At 43.0% G+C, this 22,662-nt stretch overlaps 1 protein-coding gene across 1 annotated transcript in view; it reads right to left on the reverse strand.

Annotated features, from left to right (window-relative positions):
• The window catches only part of LOC107117484 (cadherin-19-like), a 73,490-nt gene extending 62,045 nt beyond the window's left edge, over positions 1 to 11,445 (reverse strand). The window contains exons 1-2 of the mRNA XM_015419610.1: positions 11,274 to 11,445; positions 7,734 to 7,848 (exon numbers count right to left, since the gene is read on the reverse strand). Of these exons, the coding sequence (XP_015275096.1) occupies positions 7,734 to 7,848; positions 11,274 to 11,324 (166 nt within the window). The 5' untranslated portion in view covers positions 11,325 to 11,445. The remainder of the gene's footprint in view (positions 1 to 7,733; positions 7,849 to 11,273) is intronic.
• Positions 11,446 to 22,662: the final 11,217 nt, after the last annotated feature.

Genomic DNA, 22,662 nt, shown 5'->3' on the forward strand with positions numbered 1-22,662 from the left:
GGAGGATGGCAAAAAAGGGAGGGGGGTGAGCCAGAAAACTACAGGCCAGTCAACCTGACCTCTGCACCAAAGAAGATACTGGAGCAGATTTTAAAGGGATCTATCTGCAAGCATCTAAAGGACAACTTGGTGACCTGGGGATGTCAGCATGGATTTATCCCCGACAGGTCCTGCTAGACCAACCTCATTTCCTTCTTTGATCAAGTGACAAGCTTACTGGATCGAGGGAATGCTGTTTACCTGGATTTCAGTAAAGCTTTTGACAGGGCTCCCCATGATGATCTGATAGGTAAACTAAAGGATTGTGGACTGGACTGTAGGATAGTTAGGTAGATAGGGAACTGGTCGAAGAACCACACTCAGGGAGTAGTTGTCAATGGCATTTTATCTGAATGGAGGGAGATCTCCAGTGGGGTATCACAGGGCTTGGTTCTGGGCCTAGTACTTTTCAATATTTTTATAAATGATCTGGATGTAGGAGCTACTCATTAAATTTGCAGATGACACTAAATTTGGAGGAGCAGCAAACACACCAGATGATAAAGATAGAATTCAATGAGATCTGAACATGCTGGAAAAGGGGGTAGATGTGAACATGATGCAATTTAACAAGGATAAGTACCGAGTTCTATGTCTGGGTAACAAAAATGAGAAACACACATACTGGATAGGGGATAAGCTTCTGGGTAGTAGTGTATGTGAACAAAATAACAATAACAACAACAACAACAACAACAACAACAACAACAACAACAACAACAACAATAATAATAATCATCATCATCATCATCTTTCAATTTATTGATCGCTCAATCCTTGCAGAGCTGCCGGCTCTGAGCGATTTACAGTTACTCATGTGTTGACACGGGACTAACAATGATGGGGGTAAGGGATTAAATCATTTTTAATCACACACACTTCACAATCTTGGGATATGGGTGGACCATAAGTTAAATATGAGCAGCCAGTATGATGTGGCAACAAAAAAGGCTAATGCAATCTTGGGGTGTATCAACAGAGGCATAACATCCAGATTGTGAGATGTGATAGTCTCGCTTTACATTGCATAGGTCAGGCTGCACCTGAAGTATTGTGTGCAGTTCTGGAGGTCTCATTTCAAAAAGGATGTGGGCAGAATGGAGCAGATGCAGAGGAGAGTGACGAGGATGTTCAGGGGTCTGGAGACCAAGCCCTATAAGGAAAGGCTAAGGGACTTGGGAATGTTTAGTCTGGAGAAGAGGAGGTTGAGGGGGGACATTATTGCTCTCTTTAAGTATTTGAAGGGCTTCCACTTAGAAAAGGGCAGGGAACTGTTCCTGTTGGCAGCAGAGGATAGGACTCACAATAATAGGTTTAAATTAAGGGCGGGAAGGTACCGGCTGGCTATTAGGAAAAAACTTTTTTACAGCAAGAGTTGCGCAGTAGTGGAATTAGCTGCCTAGGGAGGTGATGTGCTCCCTCTCACTGGCAGTCTTTAAACAGCAGCCTGTCAGTGATGCTCTCGGCTAATCCTGTATTGAGCAGGGGGTTGATGGCCTATATGGCCCCTTCCAACTCTGATTCTATGATTCTATGACTCAGTCCTAAATATGTCTCATTTTTCTGTTGCAAACTTCCTCAGGATTATACCATTTTAAGTGGACATGGACTTTCTACTGAAAAGTATAAACCTTAGAATAGTATCTGCTATTCTGTGGTTTATTCCAGACATAGTCACATTAGGCCCGATTTAAATGTGACCCTGTTGAGTAAAAAGTACTCATTGGAGATGTGTAAACTAGACATAAACAAGCCACTAGATAAGTGAAACTCTACAGAGAGAATAGAGCACAACGTCCACCTGGGCTATAGAAATATGCAGGCTACTATTGCTTGTGCAGCAGCTGTGAGATCAGTTTATACAAGACCCTTGGAACAGCACAGGCATTTTTTCCCCTGTCCTGCCAGCATCATGTTTATATCAGAATTTAATCTGGTGCAGTCAGAACAGAAAGAAGTATTGTGGCACCTCAACGATTAACAGATTTATTGGAGCATAAGCTTTCATGGGCTAGAGTTTTCATCATAAAATGGACAGAGCACATACTGAGCTGGCACATTAATAAGGACAATCAGGTGACCTGCAAAGAGCTATGGAAGGCATCTCATTTCCTCTCCCCCACTCATTCCTCTTTCCGAAAACGTCCATAGCTTCTCTCCTCTTTTTGCCTCTCTCTCTCCTTGCCACCCAACAGCCAATTTACCTTTATCTGCCCTGCGGTCTTCAGTTTTTCTTCCTTCCCTCCCCATGCAGCCTATCACCAGGAAAAGTCTGGGCCAAGTGGCATGGTGCCATCTACATGTTACCAGCTGGGCTGGGGCAAGTTGCATAGTAGGGAACCTGCAAGGACTTGTAGGGGCACCTCACTTTCCTCTGCTCCAGGCAATTCCCATATTCTGACCTTCCCTTGCTTCCTTCTTTCCTTCCCACCAACCAAGCATCCTACCTTTATCTGCCCCTCAAGTTCAGCTATATTTATTATTTATTTACTTCCCTTATACTCTGCCTTTCTCCACAATGGGGACCCAAAGCAATTTACATCATTCTCCTCTCCTTCATTTTATCCTCACAACAACCCCATGAGAGAGGTTAGACTAAGAATGTGTGACTGTCCCAAGGTTACTCTGTGAGCTCCGTGACAGAATGGAGGTTGAAACTTGTGTCTCTCAAATCCTAATCTGAAAATCTAATCATTATACCACACAGACTTTTGTAGGGTTTCTGCTATTGAATGGGAGTGAGTAGCTGGGCCTGGGTGAGTCATGGATGCCTTTAGTATCAAGTGACCTGGTTGTTGCTACCAGGCCTGTTCCCAGTAAGTCCTTCCTCAACGGCCAAACCAGCCCTGGAAAGGGCCCTGTCTCCTACTTCTGTCCCTGTCGCCCTACTCCTGCCTTTTACTGACAGAAACCAAGGTTTCGGCTTCAACAAGCAACATTATTGTAGTTGCCTAGCAATGGTCACACATGGCATTTGTTTCTTAAAGCTACAGGCTCTGCTTCTATTAATTTTAGATTTCATATTGTTTCCCTGTAAATCCAGGGCTTTTCTTGGGTTTGTAGAAATATTTGTCTTGTCTATTCATGGCTCCACTCTCCAGATTTAGGTATCCACAGATCTGCCCATGTTCAGAATTATATATATTAATAGCTATAGAGCAGACAAATGCACTAATTTCCTTGACTAATTTTCTTTTAGTCTAGGAACACGCCCATAAATTTAGGAGCCAAAGTCATTTTTTAGCTGTCAGGGTTTCATATTTTAATGACCATATTTTCTAGTTATTGCTCGCACAAAGCCAAATCATTGGTCAAATCTGCGTTTGAATTTTAAAATCAGTTTCATGCTGCTGTGATGCCATCTTTCTCTATGCTTGTTTGAACGTTGTTTGGAGAAGATTCTGTTAAAGAAGTGGGGAGGCGCAATGATAGTGGAGCTGCCACGAGAAGGTGATAAACATATGTGGATGTGCAAAAGTATGCTAGCACTGTTGAAGTGTGAAAATGAAACCAAATGTAGACAGCTTTTTTGAAGACGGAGTAAGAATGCTAGGACACCGGTGGGAAAGACAAATGTAGATTCGATCATAATCTCTTCAGAGCTATGAAAAAAGTGTTGTAGTATATAGGTAAAAACAGTGGTGACCCTAGCTGTCAGCACCACAGTAAAACACTAACCTCTAACCCTAAATTTACTCCAATTTTCCATAATTCTGTTATTGCTTTTAAAAGCTCCATTTAATTGAATTCTGGAGACAGTATAGACAGTAACTGGTTAAGAAATGAACTCATCTACCACCACTGAATGGTGTAAACAAGTTTACATATAAACAAGCAACAACAATTTCATGGACATCTATTGTTATGTCATACAACATAACCTTCTGCTGCAAAATGATAAAAAGCCTTGTACTTCCACAAAGAATTGCCAAGGGATACTACAGTAAAATGATTGGTGTAAATACTAGGCTGATTTCGCACTAGAGCTGCCTCGATGTTGCGCCCCCGTTTGCCCCGACACTATTGGTCAATTTCACACCAGAAGCAGCGGGGCTGCATTTGACCCGCAGCTTCGCCTGATTTCCTCCGCAGTTTCGTGATCCTCAAAAAACAGGATCATGAAACTGCGGGGGAAATTGGGCAAAGCCACAAGTCAAAATGCATCCCCGCCGCTTTGGGTGTGAAATTGACCAATAGTATCGGGGCAAACGGCAGGGCAACATCGAGGCAGTTCTAGTGCGAAATCAGCCATAGGCACTACAATGAAGTTTCAAGGCATGTTGGCCACCCGGAGCCTGGAATTTGTCAAGTCCTGATATAGAAACTTTTGTAAAAAAACCAAACAAAAAACCCGAACAAACATTGTTTCAGAGCTTGAAATGCAAGAGGTACTCTGTGACATTTCTGTGAAAAACTCACAAATATAGTGCATACATTTCAAAAAGGGAGCTATGTTAGTCTGCAGCAGTCAAAATAAGAGTGGTATGCTCTCTAATGAATGTATAGTGGCACAACTTTCAGCACAGTAAATGTAACAAATCATATATCTAATAAACTGGGCTCTGGATCATGAAAGTTTATGCTACAATACATTCAAGAGCATTTGAGGTGCCACAAGATTCTTGATAAAATAAGCACAGCATCAGGGAAAGGATGTCGTGCTCATTTTGATTCCCCCTCCCCCAAATAACACAGACTATATTTCACGGTCCTTTAGTCCTACAGTTCACAATTTCCCCATCTTTATAGGTATTTACATTCTGACTGAGGATTTATTATATACATCTGATGAAGCTAGCCCTAGCTTACATGAAAGCTTATACGACAGTGAGTGTTTTGTTTCTTTAAACTCTTGCTATGTTACAATCACATTGATCTGAATGATCCATAAGACCCGTAAGAACATGGTACTGAAAAATCAAAATGTGAGGCAGGCTGGGGAGCTATTTACATCCATGTATACTCATCTCAGGTGTTCTGGCAGAAACAATAACTTCTACAATCTGCCTTATGAAAAACAGTCTGGATACTTGTTCTTCAGAATCGTAACTGTCATACAGGAAAGTGCCAGAAATATGGCACAATAACAATTCCAAAAGGCTAGCAAAGGTGAACCAGCTATAAATACTTTGCACATTCTGGCTTGGGAAATTCCTGGGAATCTGGGGGTGAGTCCTGGGGAAGGCAGAGTTTGGGGAGGAGAGGGACCTCAGTGGTGTCTACAGTCCACCCTCAAAAGTAGCCATTTTCTCTGGGGATAGTGTTTGTAATTCCAGGGGATCTCCAGGTCCCATCTGGAGGTTGGCAACCCTAACCATAAAACTTGTTTCACCAAAAGCCTGCAAGAAGATAACATTCAGGATTAATAATTGGTCACAAAATTACCGAGCATCATCTGAGTAGTAATTCACTCATTGATCAAGTACAGAAAAAGGTGTGCCTACATGATATCTTAAATGTTTATTTAGGTAAAGGTAAAGGTTCCCTTGCTCGAAAGCCAGTCGAGTCCGACTCTAGGGTTGCGGTGCTCATCTCCGTTTCAAAGCCGAAGAGCCAGCGCTGTCTGAAGACATTTCCGTGGTCATGTGGCCGGCATGACTAAACACCAAGGCGCACGGAACGCTGTTACCTTCCCACCGAAGTGGTACCTATTTATCTACTTGCAATTTCTATCTTTCGAACTGCTAGGTTGGCTGGAGCTGGAACTAGAGACGGGAGCTCACTCCGTCATGCGGCACCCTGGGTCTCGAACTGCTGAACTACTGACCTTCCACAGCCTGCAGTTCAGTGTCTTAACCACTTGAGCCACCACAGCTCCAAATGTTTATTTAACCTAACGTTAATAATAATACCCCAAGGATTCTTCATACCCAAACAAAAAGTGTTTTTCCTGATATGAAACTAAAGCCCCTTTTGACCCAGACACTGCAGAGTTTTACCCCAAACAACTAAAACCATGAACTCTGTACTTCAAGCAAATACCTCTATTCAAAAACTTATCTTCTGCTATACCAGAAAAAGAATGTTGTTTTCTTGTCTGGTAGCATCAGCTAAAAAGATACTCTAACCTACAAGGGAGAGGCCTTACTATTTAGTAGGCTTTCATTACATTCTAATAAAATCTTAATATGAGAAAAATCCATAAAACCAGAAAAAGATGAATAATCTGAATAGAAATACCCATTATATTCCTATCCATACTACATGCCTGAATTAGTGCATGTGGCTGCTAACAAGCAGTTATTTGGGCAAATTCACACTGGCTTCAAATTTAGACAGTGTTAACTGACTTCATTTATCCTCATCTGCATGTGAAACAGTGCTGAGGGGTGTTAAGCCAGTATAATATAGTGGTTAAGAGTGTCGGACTAGTATCTGGGAGACCTGGGTTCAAATCCCAACTCATGCCATGGAAGCTCACTGGGTGACCTTGGGCTAGTCATATGCTCTCAGCTTAACCAACCACACAGCGCTGTTAAGAAAATAAGAACATAAGCGAATCCATGTTGGATCAGGCCAATGGCAAATCTAGTTCCAACACTCTGTGTCACACAGTGGCCAAAAACCAGGTGCCATCAGGAGGTCTACCAGTGGGGCCTGAACTCCAGAAGCCTTCCCACTGTGGCCCCCCAAGCACCAAAAATAAAGAGCACCACTGCCCCAAGCATAGTATTCCCTTCCAACTACACCTTGTGGCTAATAGCCACTGATGGACCTCTGCTCGATATGCTTATCCACCCACCTTTTGAAGCTGTCTATGCTTGTAGCCACCACCACTGCCTGAGGCAGTGAATTCTACTTGTTAATTACTCTGTGGGTGAAAAAGTACTTCTTTTTATCTGTTCTAAACCTATTGGTCATAATTTCATTGAGTGCCCATGAGTTCTTGTATTGTGAGAAAGGGAGAAAAGTATTTCTTTCTCTACTTCCTCTATCCCATGCATAATTTTGTAAACCTCTGTCATGTCACCCCTTAATAATCATTTCTCCAAACTAAAGAGCTCTTTAACCTTTCTTCATAAGCAACACTGCTTGACTGCTGCAGATGAGGTTTTTCCACCATGTTGAAGCCACAATCGAAGTGGCTCCCCCCCCAAGCAGTCCACTATTCCCTCCCTTGCACTAGTTACTCATGGGCCACATAAGAGCCCTAGATGGGCCAGTTCTAACCCCTGAGCCTTAACACCCCTGAAAACAGACCAGGAGTCAGTTCCAGGGGTCATTTCCTGCGGGTGCGCACAAGAACGGAGCTCTGGAAGTAAGGAGCCCAGGGGGTGGGCACATGCAAAAAGCCCCACCCCCTGCTCCCAGCAGCCCTCAGTCGAGGAGCAAGAACAAGCAGCCAGGTAAGTTGCAGAGTCCCCCTCCAGCCCGCCTTTAGGTACAAGCTCTCCCTCCTCTGCGAGGACAGGTCTGCACATCCCCCCCAATAGCTAGCAATCCAAAACAGTCCAGTGGAGCCTGAGCAGTGGCTGTTGCCTTCTGACACACTTCCGGTGATGTCAGGGGGTGTGGTACATGCAAATAAGTTATGCTAATGAGTTATTCTAATGAGCTCCTGCACCTCTTTTTCTACGAAATGACCCCTGGCTTAGTTCCATAAAATGTGGGGCAGTTTACTAGTCTGAAATCTGCACTTTGGTAGCTTGTGTCACAAACAGCATTAGTTAGCAAAGTACAAAACACAGCCCTACCTTCAGCAGACATTTCAGGAATAGTGGCTTCATAAGGTCCATTCAAAAACTGTAGCTCATTATCAGTCAAAATATATTCCTGAGACGTGTCCTGCTTGTCTAAGTTGGACTGCTGCTGGAAAAATAATTAATGACAAGCTGGTTTCCAAATAATATTCAAACAAGTACACTTTTTATAATATTCAAACAAGCAACATTTTTAATGTGCGTCCGTGTGTGTGTGTCCGTGTGAGTGTGTGTGCACCTGGAGGCCATGGCAAGGTCTGGTGACTGACTATGTGTGCACCCGGAGGTCATGGCAACCTCTGGTGACTGACTATGTGTGCACCTGGAGGTCATGGCAACCTCTGGTGATTGACTCTACTGGGGGGGGGGCTGGAGGATATTCAGAAAAGTGGCTGGATAAAGCCTGCCCCTGCCTCCCACCTCTGGTATTTCAAGGAGGTTTCCCATCCAAGTACTTGCCAGAATCAACCCTGCTTAGCTTCTGACATCTGACAAGATCGGGCTTGCCTGGACTATCCAGGTCAGAGTAACTGTGTAACATTTGATTTCAAGTTATCATGCTTTTTAGATGTTACTTTGGGCTCTCGTGGCACTTTTAAACGGAGTTCCCAACAGGAACTTGCAGCTACAATATGGCTGAAAGTCCCTGTTGTGGACTCATGTACATTGTAACATGTTGTTTGGTCTTAATTCTCCCATCCACACGAGAACTGATAATTGATTCATGAATAGCTACAGATAGTATAGAAATAAGGTTTCTAGGCCTAGCCTGGAAACCAGAAGGAGCTGGGGGGGGGCAGAAACAGGGGAAGTTTGACCATTGGCATGATGTCACTGGACATCAGTCCTCTCTAGGAATTGCCAGAAACTCTGTTGTTTGATCATAGAGCTTCCAGGGATTCCTTGAGAGATGTCATACCACTTATGGGGTTTTCTTTGGAAGTGATGTCACACTATAGGCCAGATGGCCATTTTATTGTATTTTTCTCCCACTGCTGTTCAGAGTGGCAGCAGGAAATGGGAGCAGAGGTCAGAGGATCCCCTACCCCCACTAGGGTACTTGGCAGCCCTATGAAAGCAAGTAATTAGACTGTAAAACAAAGGGACAAAAGGCCAATAGAAGGAAAAGCAAAACCTGGAAAAAAGTAACGAACAGAGCAACCAATATGATGAAGGGGTTGGAGCACTTTTCCTATGAGAAAAAAAACTGAAGAGCTGGGGATTTTCAGTTTAGAAGAAAAAAAAGACAACCAAGGAGGAACATGATACAGGTTTAGAAAATTATGCATATGGAGGACAAGGTGGATATAGATAACTTTCTCTCTCTCTCTGATAACAATAGCACTTGATGAAGGTGATAGGCAATTGATTCAGGTAGACAGAAGGAAGTATTTCTTCGCTCAATGAGTAATTAACTATGGTCCTTTCCGCACTAGACCTTAAATCCTGGTTTAACCCTGTCCCCGAACTTACATTCTACACTACACTTGAGTTCACCCCTGTAATTATCTCGGGGTATTTTTTGTTTCCACGTTACATTGAGGTCACCCCGGTTTTGCCCCACACTTGTCCCAGGATAAACGGATGCTGTTATAACCAGGGTTAAATGCAAGGTATTGTGTCGCGAGTTGAACTCCGATAAAACCAGGGATGAGATCCAAGTGCGAAAAGGACCATAGAATTCAGTTCACCGCAAATGGATGTAGAGAAGTGAATGCAGATGTCTTTCAAATGGGGTAGGAGGAGAGGCCTGTCTATAGCTACTATCCATCATTACTAAAGGTAACCTCAGTATTCAGAGGAAGCAAACCTCTGAATTCCAGTGCTAGGAAGCAACATCAGTGAAATTTGCTGGCCCTCCAAGACAACTGGTTAACAGTTATGTGAAACAAGTTGTTGGACTAGATAGACCATTCTTATATGAAAACATATATAGTAGAATCTGGCAGGGTTTTTTTTTTTGGGGGGGGTAGGTTCCTTATTAAGAGGCATGTGGAACAGCCATTTCAATTCAGCTTGCACATGATTGCAAAAAAAGGAATGACTCATCAGTGAAAAAAATGTGCATCATAGAGGTAGCCAATGATTTAGCTTGCTAAGTTTCTGATACTGAGAAACACACCAAAATGCAGTAGAATCTTTCCCTCCCCTTTTTGACATAACAGAAGGTGGTTAGAAGTGGCCTATTATGCAGGGCAGAATCCTGCTGTTATATAATGAAGAAAAGGAGGGAGCAAACTTTTTTTTTTGCATGTGCACAGCCTTTTCTAAATAAATATAGACTCCCTGAATCATTATCTACCTTCTTTAATTTAGAGTTCTATATTTGCTTCCTGCTACTGCTGTGCTAATTTTAAAAGGCACCCCAACTTCACAAAGCTGGATAGATTTTGTGACCTCTCTTTTAAAAAGTTGCCAGGTTTGGGGATGCACAAAATATAAAGTGATTCTCCATTTGTTCCCTTTGAAATGAGACATCATACTTCCAGAAGAGTTGTTTCAGAAGGCTGTGAAAAAGTAATTAATGAATTCTGAACACTTTACCCTTTGGGCCCAATTAAATTTTAGTGCTAGTTAATTAGTGGTTAAACTTTCTCTCCGTTCATTCAGCTCAAAAGTTGCCTTACAGGAAAGGATGCAAAAGACTAAAAATGGCTTCAGCTTTAGTTTCTTCTTATTCTTCTTCTTTTTTCTTGTTTTTTCCCTTGTTTTTTTTAAGGAACTAAACAATAACAAGGAAGAAGAGAGAACTTTAAAGAAAATTATTGGGCAGTGTATACTTTAAATAGGGTGAAAAATAATTGCTTATTGTGCCAAAGCTACACTAATGTAATGAACTGTGTAGGTTCCTGGAGCTTCTTCACTAGTAAAAAGATTCAGTATTAATTTGCTTCATTAAAAATTAATGAGGGGGAAATAAGCTGCTACTTAGAATAACAGAATAGCCAGCTAAAGACTGTTGGTAAACAGCATTGTTGTGCTCAGTAGGCTGGCTCCGATGCAGCGCCAATTTTTTTTTTAACTATATAGCCAGATGTTGATAATTGAGACCCTGACTTTTCTTTGGAAGACAGAGCAGCATTCCAAAGCCTCATGTCAAATCAGTGCTTGATAATACTTTTTATCATACAATGCATTTTACTTTTAAGAATCTGAAAGACTGCCAAGGCCAGATATCCTGCAATTATATCCTTATGCCTCAACAGCTTAGCTCACTGGACACACCACTGCAGGTGTGGATAAGAAATACAGACAAATACTAGCAGTTATTCCTAGCAGTTATTCCATCCTAAGCTCAATGATTTATTGCATCCTAAAGTCAATGATTTCAGTTGGCACAGGCCAGCCTAATTGTACATAGGATTGTTTTGTATGCTTTCATATCAGTGTATAATCCTATACATGCTTTCCCCTGGAAGTTCTCCAAAGAGTTTTTGTTCAGCCTACCTGAATAGCAAAAGGTTTAGAGAGACAAACAGGCACTAATCATTGTCTCAGTTCATTGCTACACCTTCCAGAGAAAGGACTACTTACCTGGTTAAATTTGAAAGGATGTGTCAGCATCTGTTCTTCGCGCACCACCATTGGGTTCTGAACCCATCTATGTTTCTCTCTTAGAGATAGCCCAGAAATGTGTTCCAAGTCATCGGCATTCTAGCTGTACACACAGGGAAGATGAGTCCAATGCTGAACCAATGCCAGTGCAAAAGAGAGCCATGTGTAACAATGCATGCTGAAATTTCCTTTGCAATCAATAAGCATCTGTGGAAAGACAAAAAGTTACTCTTTCAAAGCAGTAGAAATATTGATTCTGTGTCAAACCTAAGGCTCAATTTTTAGTTAGCAATTCTTTCTGTTCTTAAAAGAAAAGAAATGGAAGAAAACCAGAGGTTTGATTAGCAACTCAAATGGCATAAAGGCAAGCATTCTTTCTTCTCACTGTGTAAAGCCCTCACACACATTTTGTACATAAAGGAAAACCACCCTTTAGTTAATTCATCTTGCAAATTAAGCTTGGCCATTCCACTGTGTATCCTAGCAATGATTTTAACTGGATTAAGTGTTTAGCCAAAATTCATTTTGAGCTCTAGGTCCTTAAAGGGGTGAATAAACATTTTTGCTCACCCCAACAGAGGTGAAGAAAAACCATATCTAAGTATGGTGGAGTGGACTGTACACACACATTCTCTGTCTTGAATTCAAATTACTCCTTATAGTGTTTGAGTCATCATAGGCATTGATGAACTGCTGTGTAAGAAAGGAGAAAGGAATCTCCCAATTTACAAAGGCCTATATTAAGCTCCTGGATCCTGGAGTGCTTTTTACTCCACCATGCTTTCCTTCTTGGCTCCAAAGGCTGTACTTTCCACCAGGCTTCAGCAGAAACAGATATGAGGTTTAGATTGCCATGTTCTTCCAGCCTCCTTGAAGTGTTGCTGCTGGGTACCTTTTCAGCATCTCTAGCTGGCTTGCTGCCCCTCAGTTGTTGCTCTTTGGGACAGCCAATGTCCACTATTCTCTGTGAGGATGACAATCTCATTGTCTCCTGCCACACCTTTTCTGTTGCCTCACTTCTTTTAAGTGCTGTAGTTTCCACTGTCAGCTTTACCACCTTGGTGCTTTGGTTAACTAGCCAGTCAGTCAGTGGAGGTGCTGTTAAGACCATTCTTCAGCAAAGCTGAATAGGGTGGCTGCTGACAAATTATGCCCAGGAAGAATCATGGGTCTGGTTTGAGAGGTTACAGTGCCTTTTTATGCACATCATTTCCCATATACTTCCCCTACCTCAAAGAGATGGAAATATGATAGAAGTAGGATTCCCTGAATTTTGAAATACATGTGTGAACATACAAATATAAGATATATTATATGAATCTTGGACTGAAAGACAATAAAGGGAGGAGGCTGTGGCTCAAGTGCTAAAGCATCTGCTTGGCATGCAGATAGTCCAAGGTTCAGTCTCTGGGATCTCCAGTTTAGGATTAGTTTGTAGGTGATGTGAAAGACATCCACGTGAGATCCTGGAGAATCACTGCTAGTCTGAGTAGATAATACTGACCTTGATGGGCCAAGGGACTTCTCCACTTAAAAGAATCAGGTACCAGGTGATGTGAAAGACCTGTACCTTGGACCACAGAGAGCTGCTGCCAGTTAGAGCAGACAATATTGACATTGATGGTTCAACAGTCTGACTCAGTTCATGTCCATTGTTCCCAACAGCAGGGCGCACATGCATATGAAACGTTCTGCAGTGTTAGAATGGAAGAATGTCTGTGTGAGAGAGATGGGATGGGATGTTGATACATTGTCCTTCTGAAGATAAAAAGGGTCTTGAGCAATGTAAAAGGAAGAGACTAGGAGAGTGCAACCCTGCTAAAACTAAGCAGGTCTGGTCAGTGCCTAAATGGGAGAACTCCTGAAAATGCCATCTAAGTGTCCATGCAACAAATGCATAAACAATATCGAGCACATGAATAAAGATTTTTGTCCCTTTCATATTATGAGTTCATTTACCGAAAGGAAAATACAGTCCACACACTCCTAGTTTAAAATGCATGTACAATAAATGGATGTCTGCTATCAAAATCTGGAACTTTTAAAAAGTGACATAAGAAGGAAACCACATTTGAGACAAAAGTGTGAATGATGGTTCATGACTTTGTGTGATGTAAATAAAATATTTCATCACATCCCCATATGAAGCAAGGCTAAATACTACCAGATCCAGGGCTTTCTCGGTGGTGACCCCACACTGGTGGAACGAGCTCCCAGAGAACATCAGGGCCCTGTGGGACCTCTCACAGTTCTGCAGGGCCTGTAAAACGGAGCTCTTCCGCCAGGCATTCGATTAGGGGCCGCCACTGAGGGGTGTGCCATGGAACATCTTCTGGCCGAACTTAGACCATCTCCTGGCTAGAGTCCCCTCTGGTTACTACCCCTATCTCGGGATTTGATTGGATTACCGCCATCATTGGTTCTGTAATTGTTCACTTGTTTTAACTGATATTGTATTTATTAATTGTTTTAAATTTTGCTATGTTATTTAATCTTGTTAGCCGCCTTGAGCCTGCTTGTCATGCAAGGCGGGATATAAATACAAATAAAAAAAAAAAAAAAAATCTGCTTTCCCACAGACTTCAGTTAACAAAATGAACTTCTGTACCATTAAATCAAACAATGGTGGGCTTTTATGGTTCAATAAATATGAGATAAATGCCTGTTATTGTACATGTGGGCAACTTGGTCTCTCCTATTTGTAAAGTGAATCTTTGGTTGTGCACCTAGTCCAGGTGCTACACCTGGAATGAGAAATTACCTAGCCCATTGCCCAGAACATAACCTTATTTCAAATAGAATATATCTGATATCCCTGCAGCCCATCAACACTAGCAACTTCATTTTGTGCTTGTTCTCCTGGCCATCCACACAACTGATGGGGAGAACTGCAGCTGCAGGTGATGTATTGGCTTCCCTCATGTGGACAAAGTTGTCCCAGTTGGCCTTTCTTACTACGCATTGTATGTAGTTCTGCAATTTGTTTCATTTTCCTCTTTCTACAAAGTGCAGCTATTCAGTATGATTTGATGCGGGGAGAGAGAGGAGGCTGTTTAACCCTTTCCACTGCCTTCATTTTCTTGGTAAAACTGACTGTCTCCTCCCAGCTGCTTTTATCCCACTACAGAAAACTCAGATGTTAAAGAATCCCGCTCTCTCCCATCAGACTTCTCTCCTCCTTCAAATCCCAGAATGAAGAGCTGCATTTTGTTTTTAAAAAATAGTTAGCAGAAAGAATCATAGAAGTCAGTTTTGCCAATGTCCAGGCGGGGTCTGGAAATCTCCTGGAACCACAGCTCATCTTCAGACTACAGAGATCGGTTCACATGGAGAAAATGGCTGTTCTGAAGGCATCCCCTCCCCTCCCACCAGGCTCCATCCCAAAATTTCCAGCAGTTTTCCAACCTGCCATTGACAACTCTAAGAGGAGTACATGCAATATAAGCTCTTTTCCTTGGGGGCACTGACCCAGCTTCAAGAACTACAAACCGAAGTTGAATCACAATCATCCTTGTAAATATAATACTTATTCTCCTAGGTAAATAAATTATAATGATAGAGGAAAAAACTGTGTACACCGTCTGACTCCATTAACAAGGAAAATGGAAATGGAAAAATGAAAGGGAGAGGAAGACCGAAAGGGAAACAGAATTCGGGTAGAGCAAATGAACATGCTGTTCAGGTCCTAGAGGAAGGACAAAAAGGAGCAGGCGCCTGCTGTTCAGAGGATGGTCCAAGGGAACAGGAAGGGATTTGTGAAACTGACAGTGTAATGCTCTGCATATTTACTTGAGGGTAAGCTCAAGTGGTTAAGACACTGAACTGCAGGCTGTGGAAGGTCAGTAGTTCAGCAGTTCGAGACCCGGGTGCCGCATGATGGAGTGAGCTCCCGTCTCTAGTTCCAGCTCCTGCCAACCTAGCAATTCGAAAGCAAGAAATTGCAAGTAGATAAATAGGTACCACTTCAGTGGGAAGGTAACAGCATTCCGTGCGCCTTGGTGTTTAGTCATGCCGGCCACATGACCACGGAAACGTCTTCGGACAGCGCTGGCTCTTTGGCTTTGAAACGGAGATGAGCACCGCAACCCTAGAGTCGGATTCGACTGGCTTTCGAGCAAGGGAACCTTTACCTTTTTAAGCTTAAGTGAAATCAGATGGACTTATTCCATTAGGCTATAAATTCAGCATGTTGAATAATTTCAGAACAAACCCAAAGCCAGTGCAGATTGTCTAGCACCAATCCAAGGCAACAATGTGTTCACAGCCATCAAACAGCAGAGCTAACTGATCATTCATTAAAATTGCCCACATTTTACCCACCAACTGGCCAGTAAGGGGCCTCAAACACTCCTGTTTAGTGTCCATACCCCTTCCTTCTTCCTTATCCCACGTTTTCACACATTTAGGTATACAAACATGAGATCTCAGACAGACAGATGGAAATTTCTCCCATTCATTTCCCCATTTCCTAGCATTTTCTTTCTGGTGTACCCTTTCGTACAAGTCCTTTGACTTCCACTCCTTCAGCAACTATACTTTATGAACCTTAGCCAGAGTTGCACATGGATATTCTTTAGAGGGCTTGCCTAACATCAAAATTACAAGGGGAAAAAAGCCTAAACACAAATTATCTTCCAAATAAATTTATGTTTGAGTGAAACTTTTATCCTACAAGGATGAATTTTGCCCTGCATTATTGCTTTGGAAACTACCTCTGTAATGCAAATGGGCAATGAATCCTTGATGGATTGAATTTCATCATATATTTTATTATGTGAAATAAAGAGATGTGATCACGCTTGATTGACAGCTAGCACTCAATGTGTCATTTTCAGCTGCTTCACAAATGAAATAATTACATTTTCTTCTCAACCCAGCATACAGATGTCAAGCTTCAGTTCTGGCCTGGAGAAAATATCTTCAGCTATACAATAGCTGAAAGTTTGATTGCCTATTTTTGACAACAATTCTTTTGCACGACCAATTTCCAAGCATGTTCTTGTAGCACACAGAAAGGAACATCACGAAAGAAAGCTTGTTAGTCTGCTCTGATGACACAAGATATCAATATATCTATCAGCTTAATAAGCATACAGAATATGACCTTATTTCTCCAATGTAAACAGCCCACAAGGAAGGCATTCAATGAACAGCCATCAGTGGTGGAAAATGTAAAGAGTATAAATAGTATATGAGTCATTTTGATCAGTGATGGGAATATATGATTGGCAATAGATCAGAGAAGCAGATGCACTGAGTCTTAACCCAACCCAGTACTATAAACTGAATGCATGTGAACCTGAGAGGTTCCAGCAGAGACTTGTTTAAAGCTCTGTTGCCTTACATGCTCTTAACTGGCCATCTCAACTTTTTTAACCGGGGGAAGGAATTTTACAGGTGTAGAGCTTACATGCTACCTTTGAACCATTCGAGTATTACATTTTACCTGATCTTCCATCATGATATGTGCTTTTCCATCATAAGCCTTCATTTTAAGTATGAGAAAAGGCCATCTTAAGGCCAAATTCATGCTGGGGATTAGTGACTGGATCCTCAGATATGCATTTTAGTAGCAAAGTGTCTGGGAGGAATGGGCATGGGCAGGGTTCTAGATCAGGACTGTGATGCTATGGAAGGCAAACCAATTCTACCCACTCACCAAATGCCCCCCCAGGCCCTTCAGCTGCTCAAATTAGTCTTATGAAATCTTTTCCCACTGGAAAATAGCATGAGAAATGAGTAAAACTTTGCATGGATGCCATGGCATGACTCTGATCCCCCTCCCCCCACACACATCAGCCTCCTTTTTTTTTTTTTTTTGCAGATAAAATACAGTGTCTGAGGACCTGGTCACAGTTCACCAGGGATTTAGTCCCTTAGTATCAACTGTCTCACTATGAACAAATGCAAGTGATTAAAAAGATCGAGGTAATGAATAAAGCTATTTTCAGGAACTGCAAATGGTGGTGACAGGCACATTTGGGTGATGATAACATATTTCCATAGAGAATTTCAGGGCTTTTTTGTGGTGGTACTCATCAACCTATCTAGACAGTACCTTGGGGGGGAGGGCTCTTCCAAGTCCTCAGGGAGGAATAGTGGTAATTGGGGCAACTACTGGGGAGCACTAACTGAGGTCATTTTGAAAGGGGACAGAGTCTGAGGGTGAATGGGTGCTTGTAGCCTGCTGGAGAGAGGTATTTTTGTCTGGTCTGTTGTTCACTGAGCAAGGTCTGCTTACCTGGGGCTGATTACAGGCCCCACCTTCTGCTGTTGCTGCTGGGAGGTGGGGGCTGTACACCTCTGAACTGTAAGGTTGCTTCTAGGCATAAGCATGAGCCTTTGGTATGAGCCAAATGGCTTTTAATCTGTGGCTCTTAGCCCAGGGATCATGCCTGGAGACCCTACATCATTCTAGATGCCATTAAGCCACTAACTGGTTATGAAGGTAGAAAGCCAGCAGGGCAGTGGGGGCTATCCAGATAGTGCCACATGTACGATTATCTACCCACTGGGTGGAAATCATGGGTGTGTGCTTGCTGCATGGAGCTCAAGGCTCTCAGGGAGCAGGTTCATTCCCTTGAGACTAGGTGGCCAACCTGGGGAAGCTGAGGCAGAGAGAGAGGTTTGGGGAAGAAACCCTCAGGGAGTTACCAAAACAGTCCCACTCCTCTGCTGACAGCTCTTCTGCTGTTGTGGAGAGTCTCAAGGGTGGTGTCATGAGTATTGCCCGTGACAGTTGGAGGGCATCAATCTGAGGAGGAGGAATGTGATCCCTTAGAAGGGACCCCTTCCTTGGGAAATGGACTGATATCCTCTCATAACGAGAATACCCCTGAGAGGCTGGGGGGAGATGGGCTTCTGGTAGTGAGTGATTTGATCATTAGGGATAGAGAGAGTGGAGTCTGTGACAGGCATTTTGACCACATTGGTGACTTGCCTGCTTGGTGTGAAGGTTGCGGACATCACATGCTGTCTAGATAGGTTGATAGATAGTGCTGGAGAGGTGTCAGCAGTCATGGTGAATTTTGGTACTAATGACATTGGGAAATGTAGTTGTGTGGTCCTGGAGGGAAAAATTAGGTTACTAGGCAGAAAGTTAAAGGCCAGGACCTCAAGGAAGCATTCTCAGAAGTGCTGCCGGTTCCATATGCAGGGCCAGCTAGGCAGGCACAGATCAGGGGTCTCAGTGTATGGATGGGAAAGTGGTGCTGTGAGAAACTTTCTGGGACAACTTTCTGGAACAATCCAAACTTCTACCAAAGAGATGGGCTTTGCTTGAAGCAAAAGGGAACCAGGTTACCAGTGATTAATATCAAAAAGGTGGTAGAGGAGCTTTTAAATTATTCCTGGGAAGAAAGCCGACAGGAGCTGGGGAGCCTCCAGTTCAGGACAAGTCAGTCCAAAGGAATGATTGTGTAAACACTCATGGAAATATTGATAAAAGCATCATAGAACTTGGGAGTGAGGGCATGATGGTGGCTGAGAGCATTGTGTGGTGACTAAGTGGTTGAGGGAGGCAAGGGACACTGGAGACAGAAACACATTATAGTGTCTATATGCCAATGCTAGACTTCTCTGAGACAAGATGGGGGAGCTGGAGTGCTTGGTGTTCAATGACAATTTTGATATAGTAGGTATCTCAGAAACCTACTGAAATGGGGAAAATCTATGGGATACAGTTACCTACTGGGGAAATTAAAGTCTCCGAGTCCTGATGGCATACACCCAGGTGACTAAGTGGTTGAGGGAGGCAAGGGTCACTGGAGACAGAAACACATTATAGGTGTCTATATGCCAATGCTAGACTTCTCTGAGACAAGACGGGGGAGCTGGAGTGCTTGGTGTTCAATGACAATTTTGATATAGTATGTATCTCAGAAACCTACTGAAATGGGGAAAATCTATGGGATACAGTACTAGGCTAGTACTTTAAGTCTCCGAGTCCTGATGGCATACACCCAAGAGTTCTTAAGCAATTCAGATGTGAGATAGTTGATTTACTAACTCATATATGTAACCTATCATTGAAACAGTGGATGAACTCAAGGCCCCATGCACATCTTCTGGTCAGGTTTTGGATTATTTTAGTCCACTCAGCCAAGAGGAAGTGGGCAAACTGCTCTTAACTGTACGCCCTACCACGTGCCTCCTTGATCTGTGCCCATCATGGCTCATTAAAGTGGGTTGCAATGGGTTTCGAGGTGCCCTAGGGGAGGTCATTAACAAGTCTGTTTTGGAGGACTTGTTCCCTGGGGCACTCATGAAGGCCATCACTGGATCCAGCCAAATTGGCTAATTACCGGCCAGTGTCCAACTTGCCCTATCTGGGCAAGCTAATCAAGAGGGCTGTTTCAGTTCATTTACAGAGCTTTTTGTATGATGCTTCCATCTTAGATCCCTTCCAGTCCGGCTTCCACTTGGGACATGGGACAGAGCCAGTACTGGTTTCCACAGGGCCTGCAAGACAGAAGTCTTCCACTAGGCATTCGACTAAGGAGCCGCACTACACACCATGGAGTGTCCCTATGCCCTGGCCTTCCAGCCTGTAACCTAGGTCCTACCATCATGATTCCTAGCCTGTGCTTGCCGCATAACAAATGAGAACTGCACTGGTGTGAAAGTATTGACATCCAACAGTCACCTAAACTATGGTATAAGAACTGTTGCGACTGTTGCTTGAGTATGTTCCAGCATTTAATGTGTTTATGTTTTAAATGACTGTTATTTTAAATAATTGATATGCCTATGATAGGTTTTTATTGTATTTAATTGTATTTTATGAACTTTTGTAAGCCACCCTGAGCCCACCTTGGTGGGGAGGGCAGGGTATAAATTAAATAAATAAATAAATCCAGCCATTGTACCAGAAGACTGGAGAGTAGCAAATGTGACACCAATTTTTAAAAGGGGATCTAGAGGGGAACCAGGAAATTACAGGCCAGTCAGCCTAACGTCTGCCCCAGGCAAATTAGGAAAAACTATAACCAAATATGGAATTGTTAGGCAAATATGGAATTGTTAGGCAAATTGTTAGGCAAAGCCTGCTGAGGGAAAATCAGCATGGCTTCTGCAAAGGGAAGTCCTGTCTCACCAACCTTTTGGAGTTTTTTGAGATAGTGAAAAATCATGTAGACAATGGTGACCTGGTAGAAATTATATATTTGGACTTTTAAAACGCTTTTGAAAAACTCCTGAGTAAACTTTAGCAGTCATGGGATAAAAGGACACGTTCTCTTATAGATTAAAAAGTGACAGGAAGCAAAGAGTAGGAATAAATGGACAGTTCTCACAATGGAGGGAAGTAAGCAGTGGGGTCCTAAAAGGATTGGTATTGAGGCTGGTACTATTTAATTTATTCATCAATGATCTGGAACTAGGGGTGAGTAGTGTAGTGGTCAAGTTTGCAGATGACATAAAATTATTCAGGATGGTGAAAACCAAGGCTGCCTGTGAAAAGCTCCAACAGGGCCTCCACAAACTGGGTGATTTGGAAACAATGTGGCAAATAAAATTCAGTGTTGGTAAGTGTAAAGTGATACACATTGGGACACAAAACCCCAGCTCTGATTATAGGCTAATGGGTCTGAACATGCTGAGATCTTGGAGTCGAAGTGGATGGCTCAATGAACGTGTTGACCTCGTGTGCTGCACTGGGGAAAAGGCAAACTCTATGTTGTGGATTATTAGGAAAGGGATTGAGAATAAAACAGCCAGTATTGCAATGTCTCTGTGTTCCTCTGTGGTGTGGTCTCATTTAGAATACTGTGTGAAGTTCTGGTCACTGTATTTCCAAAAGGACATTGCAGAGCTGAAAAAAAGTGCAGAGGAGGGTGACCAAGATTATTAAGGGGTTGGGGCACCTTCCCTATGAGGAAAGGCTGAAGAGTCTGGGACTTTTCAGTTTAGAAAAGAGTTGACTAAGGGGGAACATGATAGAGATTTATAAAATTATGCATGGGGTAGAGAGAGTTTACAAAGATAACTTTTTTCTCCCTTTCCATCCAATGAAGCTGATGTGCAGTAGGTTCAGGACAGACAAAAGGAAATACTACTTTACAGAGAGAGTGATTAAACTTTGGATTTCATTGCAAGAGGATGTAGTGATGGTCACAGGAATAAACAGCTTTAAAAGGGGATTAGATCAATTCATGGAGAATAAGTCTATCAATGGCCATTAGCTATGGTAAATGAGAGGAACTTCCACATTCAGAGACATGAAATCTCTGAATCCCAGAGCCAGGAGGCAACATTAGGGGAAGTCCTCAGCCTCTATGACCTGTTGTTGGCCATCCAGAGGAACTGGTTGGCCACTGTGTGAGACAGGCGCAAGAACTGTCAGTCAGAAGACGCTGGCTGGGTTGACTGGCTGCTTTGTGCAGTCCCGCCCAGTGTTTCAAGGTCTTTTGCATATGGAAGCTGATTGGACTTCACTCCATTCCACACCTCAAACTCCCCCCCCCGCAAGGCAGTTGGAATTATCAGATGCATATGGAACCTACTGTATTCTGAGGTAAAATATGTCCTCCCTCACAACACATCACTTCCCCTTCAAAAGAAACAAACCCATTAACACAATCATGCCACATCACAAAGAAGACAGATCACACCACAAGCAGAATACCACAAGGCAAAACAAGATAGGAAAAGGTGCCAGCAGTTACCCCATTTCTGCCACAGAGAGTACTTCAGAGGATGGTGTGCAGTTCCCAGGTTCATGTTTTAAAAGCTGCCTGGGGGATTATGGACCATTCACACACTTTCAACCTTAACATACCTCATAGGGTAGTTGTGCGGATCATACGGGGGAGAGGATAATCATGTCAGCTGCTTTGGTTCCCACTGCAGGGAAAGACTGCCCTTACCCTAGGCAGAGGCTGGGGGGAAGGGGGGGATGTAAACCTGAAGACAGACAAGCAGATAAAGGTAGGCTGATGGTTGCCTGGAAAGGACAAAGGGTTGCCAACTCCAGGTTGGAAACTTACAGGATATTTTAGGGATGAAGCCTGCTGTGGGTGGGGTCTGAGTAGGAGGAGAAAGAGGGGGACCTCAGACAGATACAATGCCATACTCCCCACCCTCCAAACAAGCTGTTGCCAGTCTCCAGGTGACAGCTGGAGAGCTCTTAAAGCTCTGGTGCTAATTCAAAGTGTTGCAATGTATCGACAGAGTAGTGTTTTGGAAAATCTTTAGGAATTGTTTGGTGCATTTACGATGGGGCACCCACCCAGAGCCTCTGGCATTCTCTCACTCTGCTGGCATCAAAACCAATTTAAGGCAAAATAGAGATATGGAGACTTTTCCATCCTCCTTTGCATCAATTTGTCTTTGTTGGCAATGGCAACCCTAGGCCTGCAAGCACTCTCAG

This window comes from Gekko japonicus, unplaced genomic scaffold, assembly GCF_001447785.1.
Source record: "Gekko japonicus isolate JY-2015 unplaced genomic scaffold, Gekko_japonicus_V1.1 scaffold1088, whole genome shotgun sequence".
Taxonomy (NCBI): Eukaryota; Metazoa; Chordata; class Lepidosauria; order Squamata; family Gekkonidae; genus Gekko; species Gekko japonicus.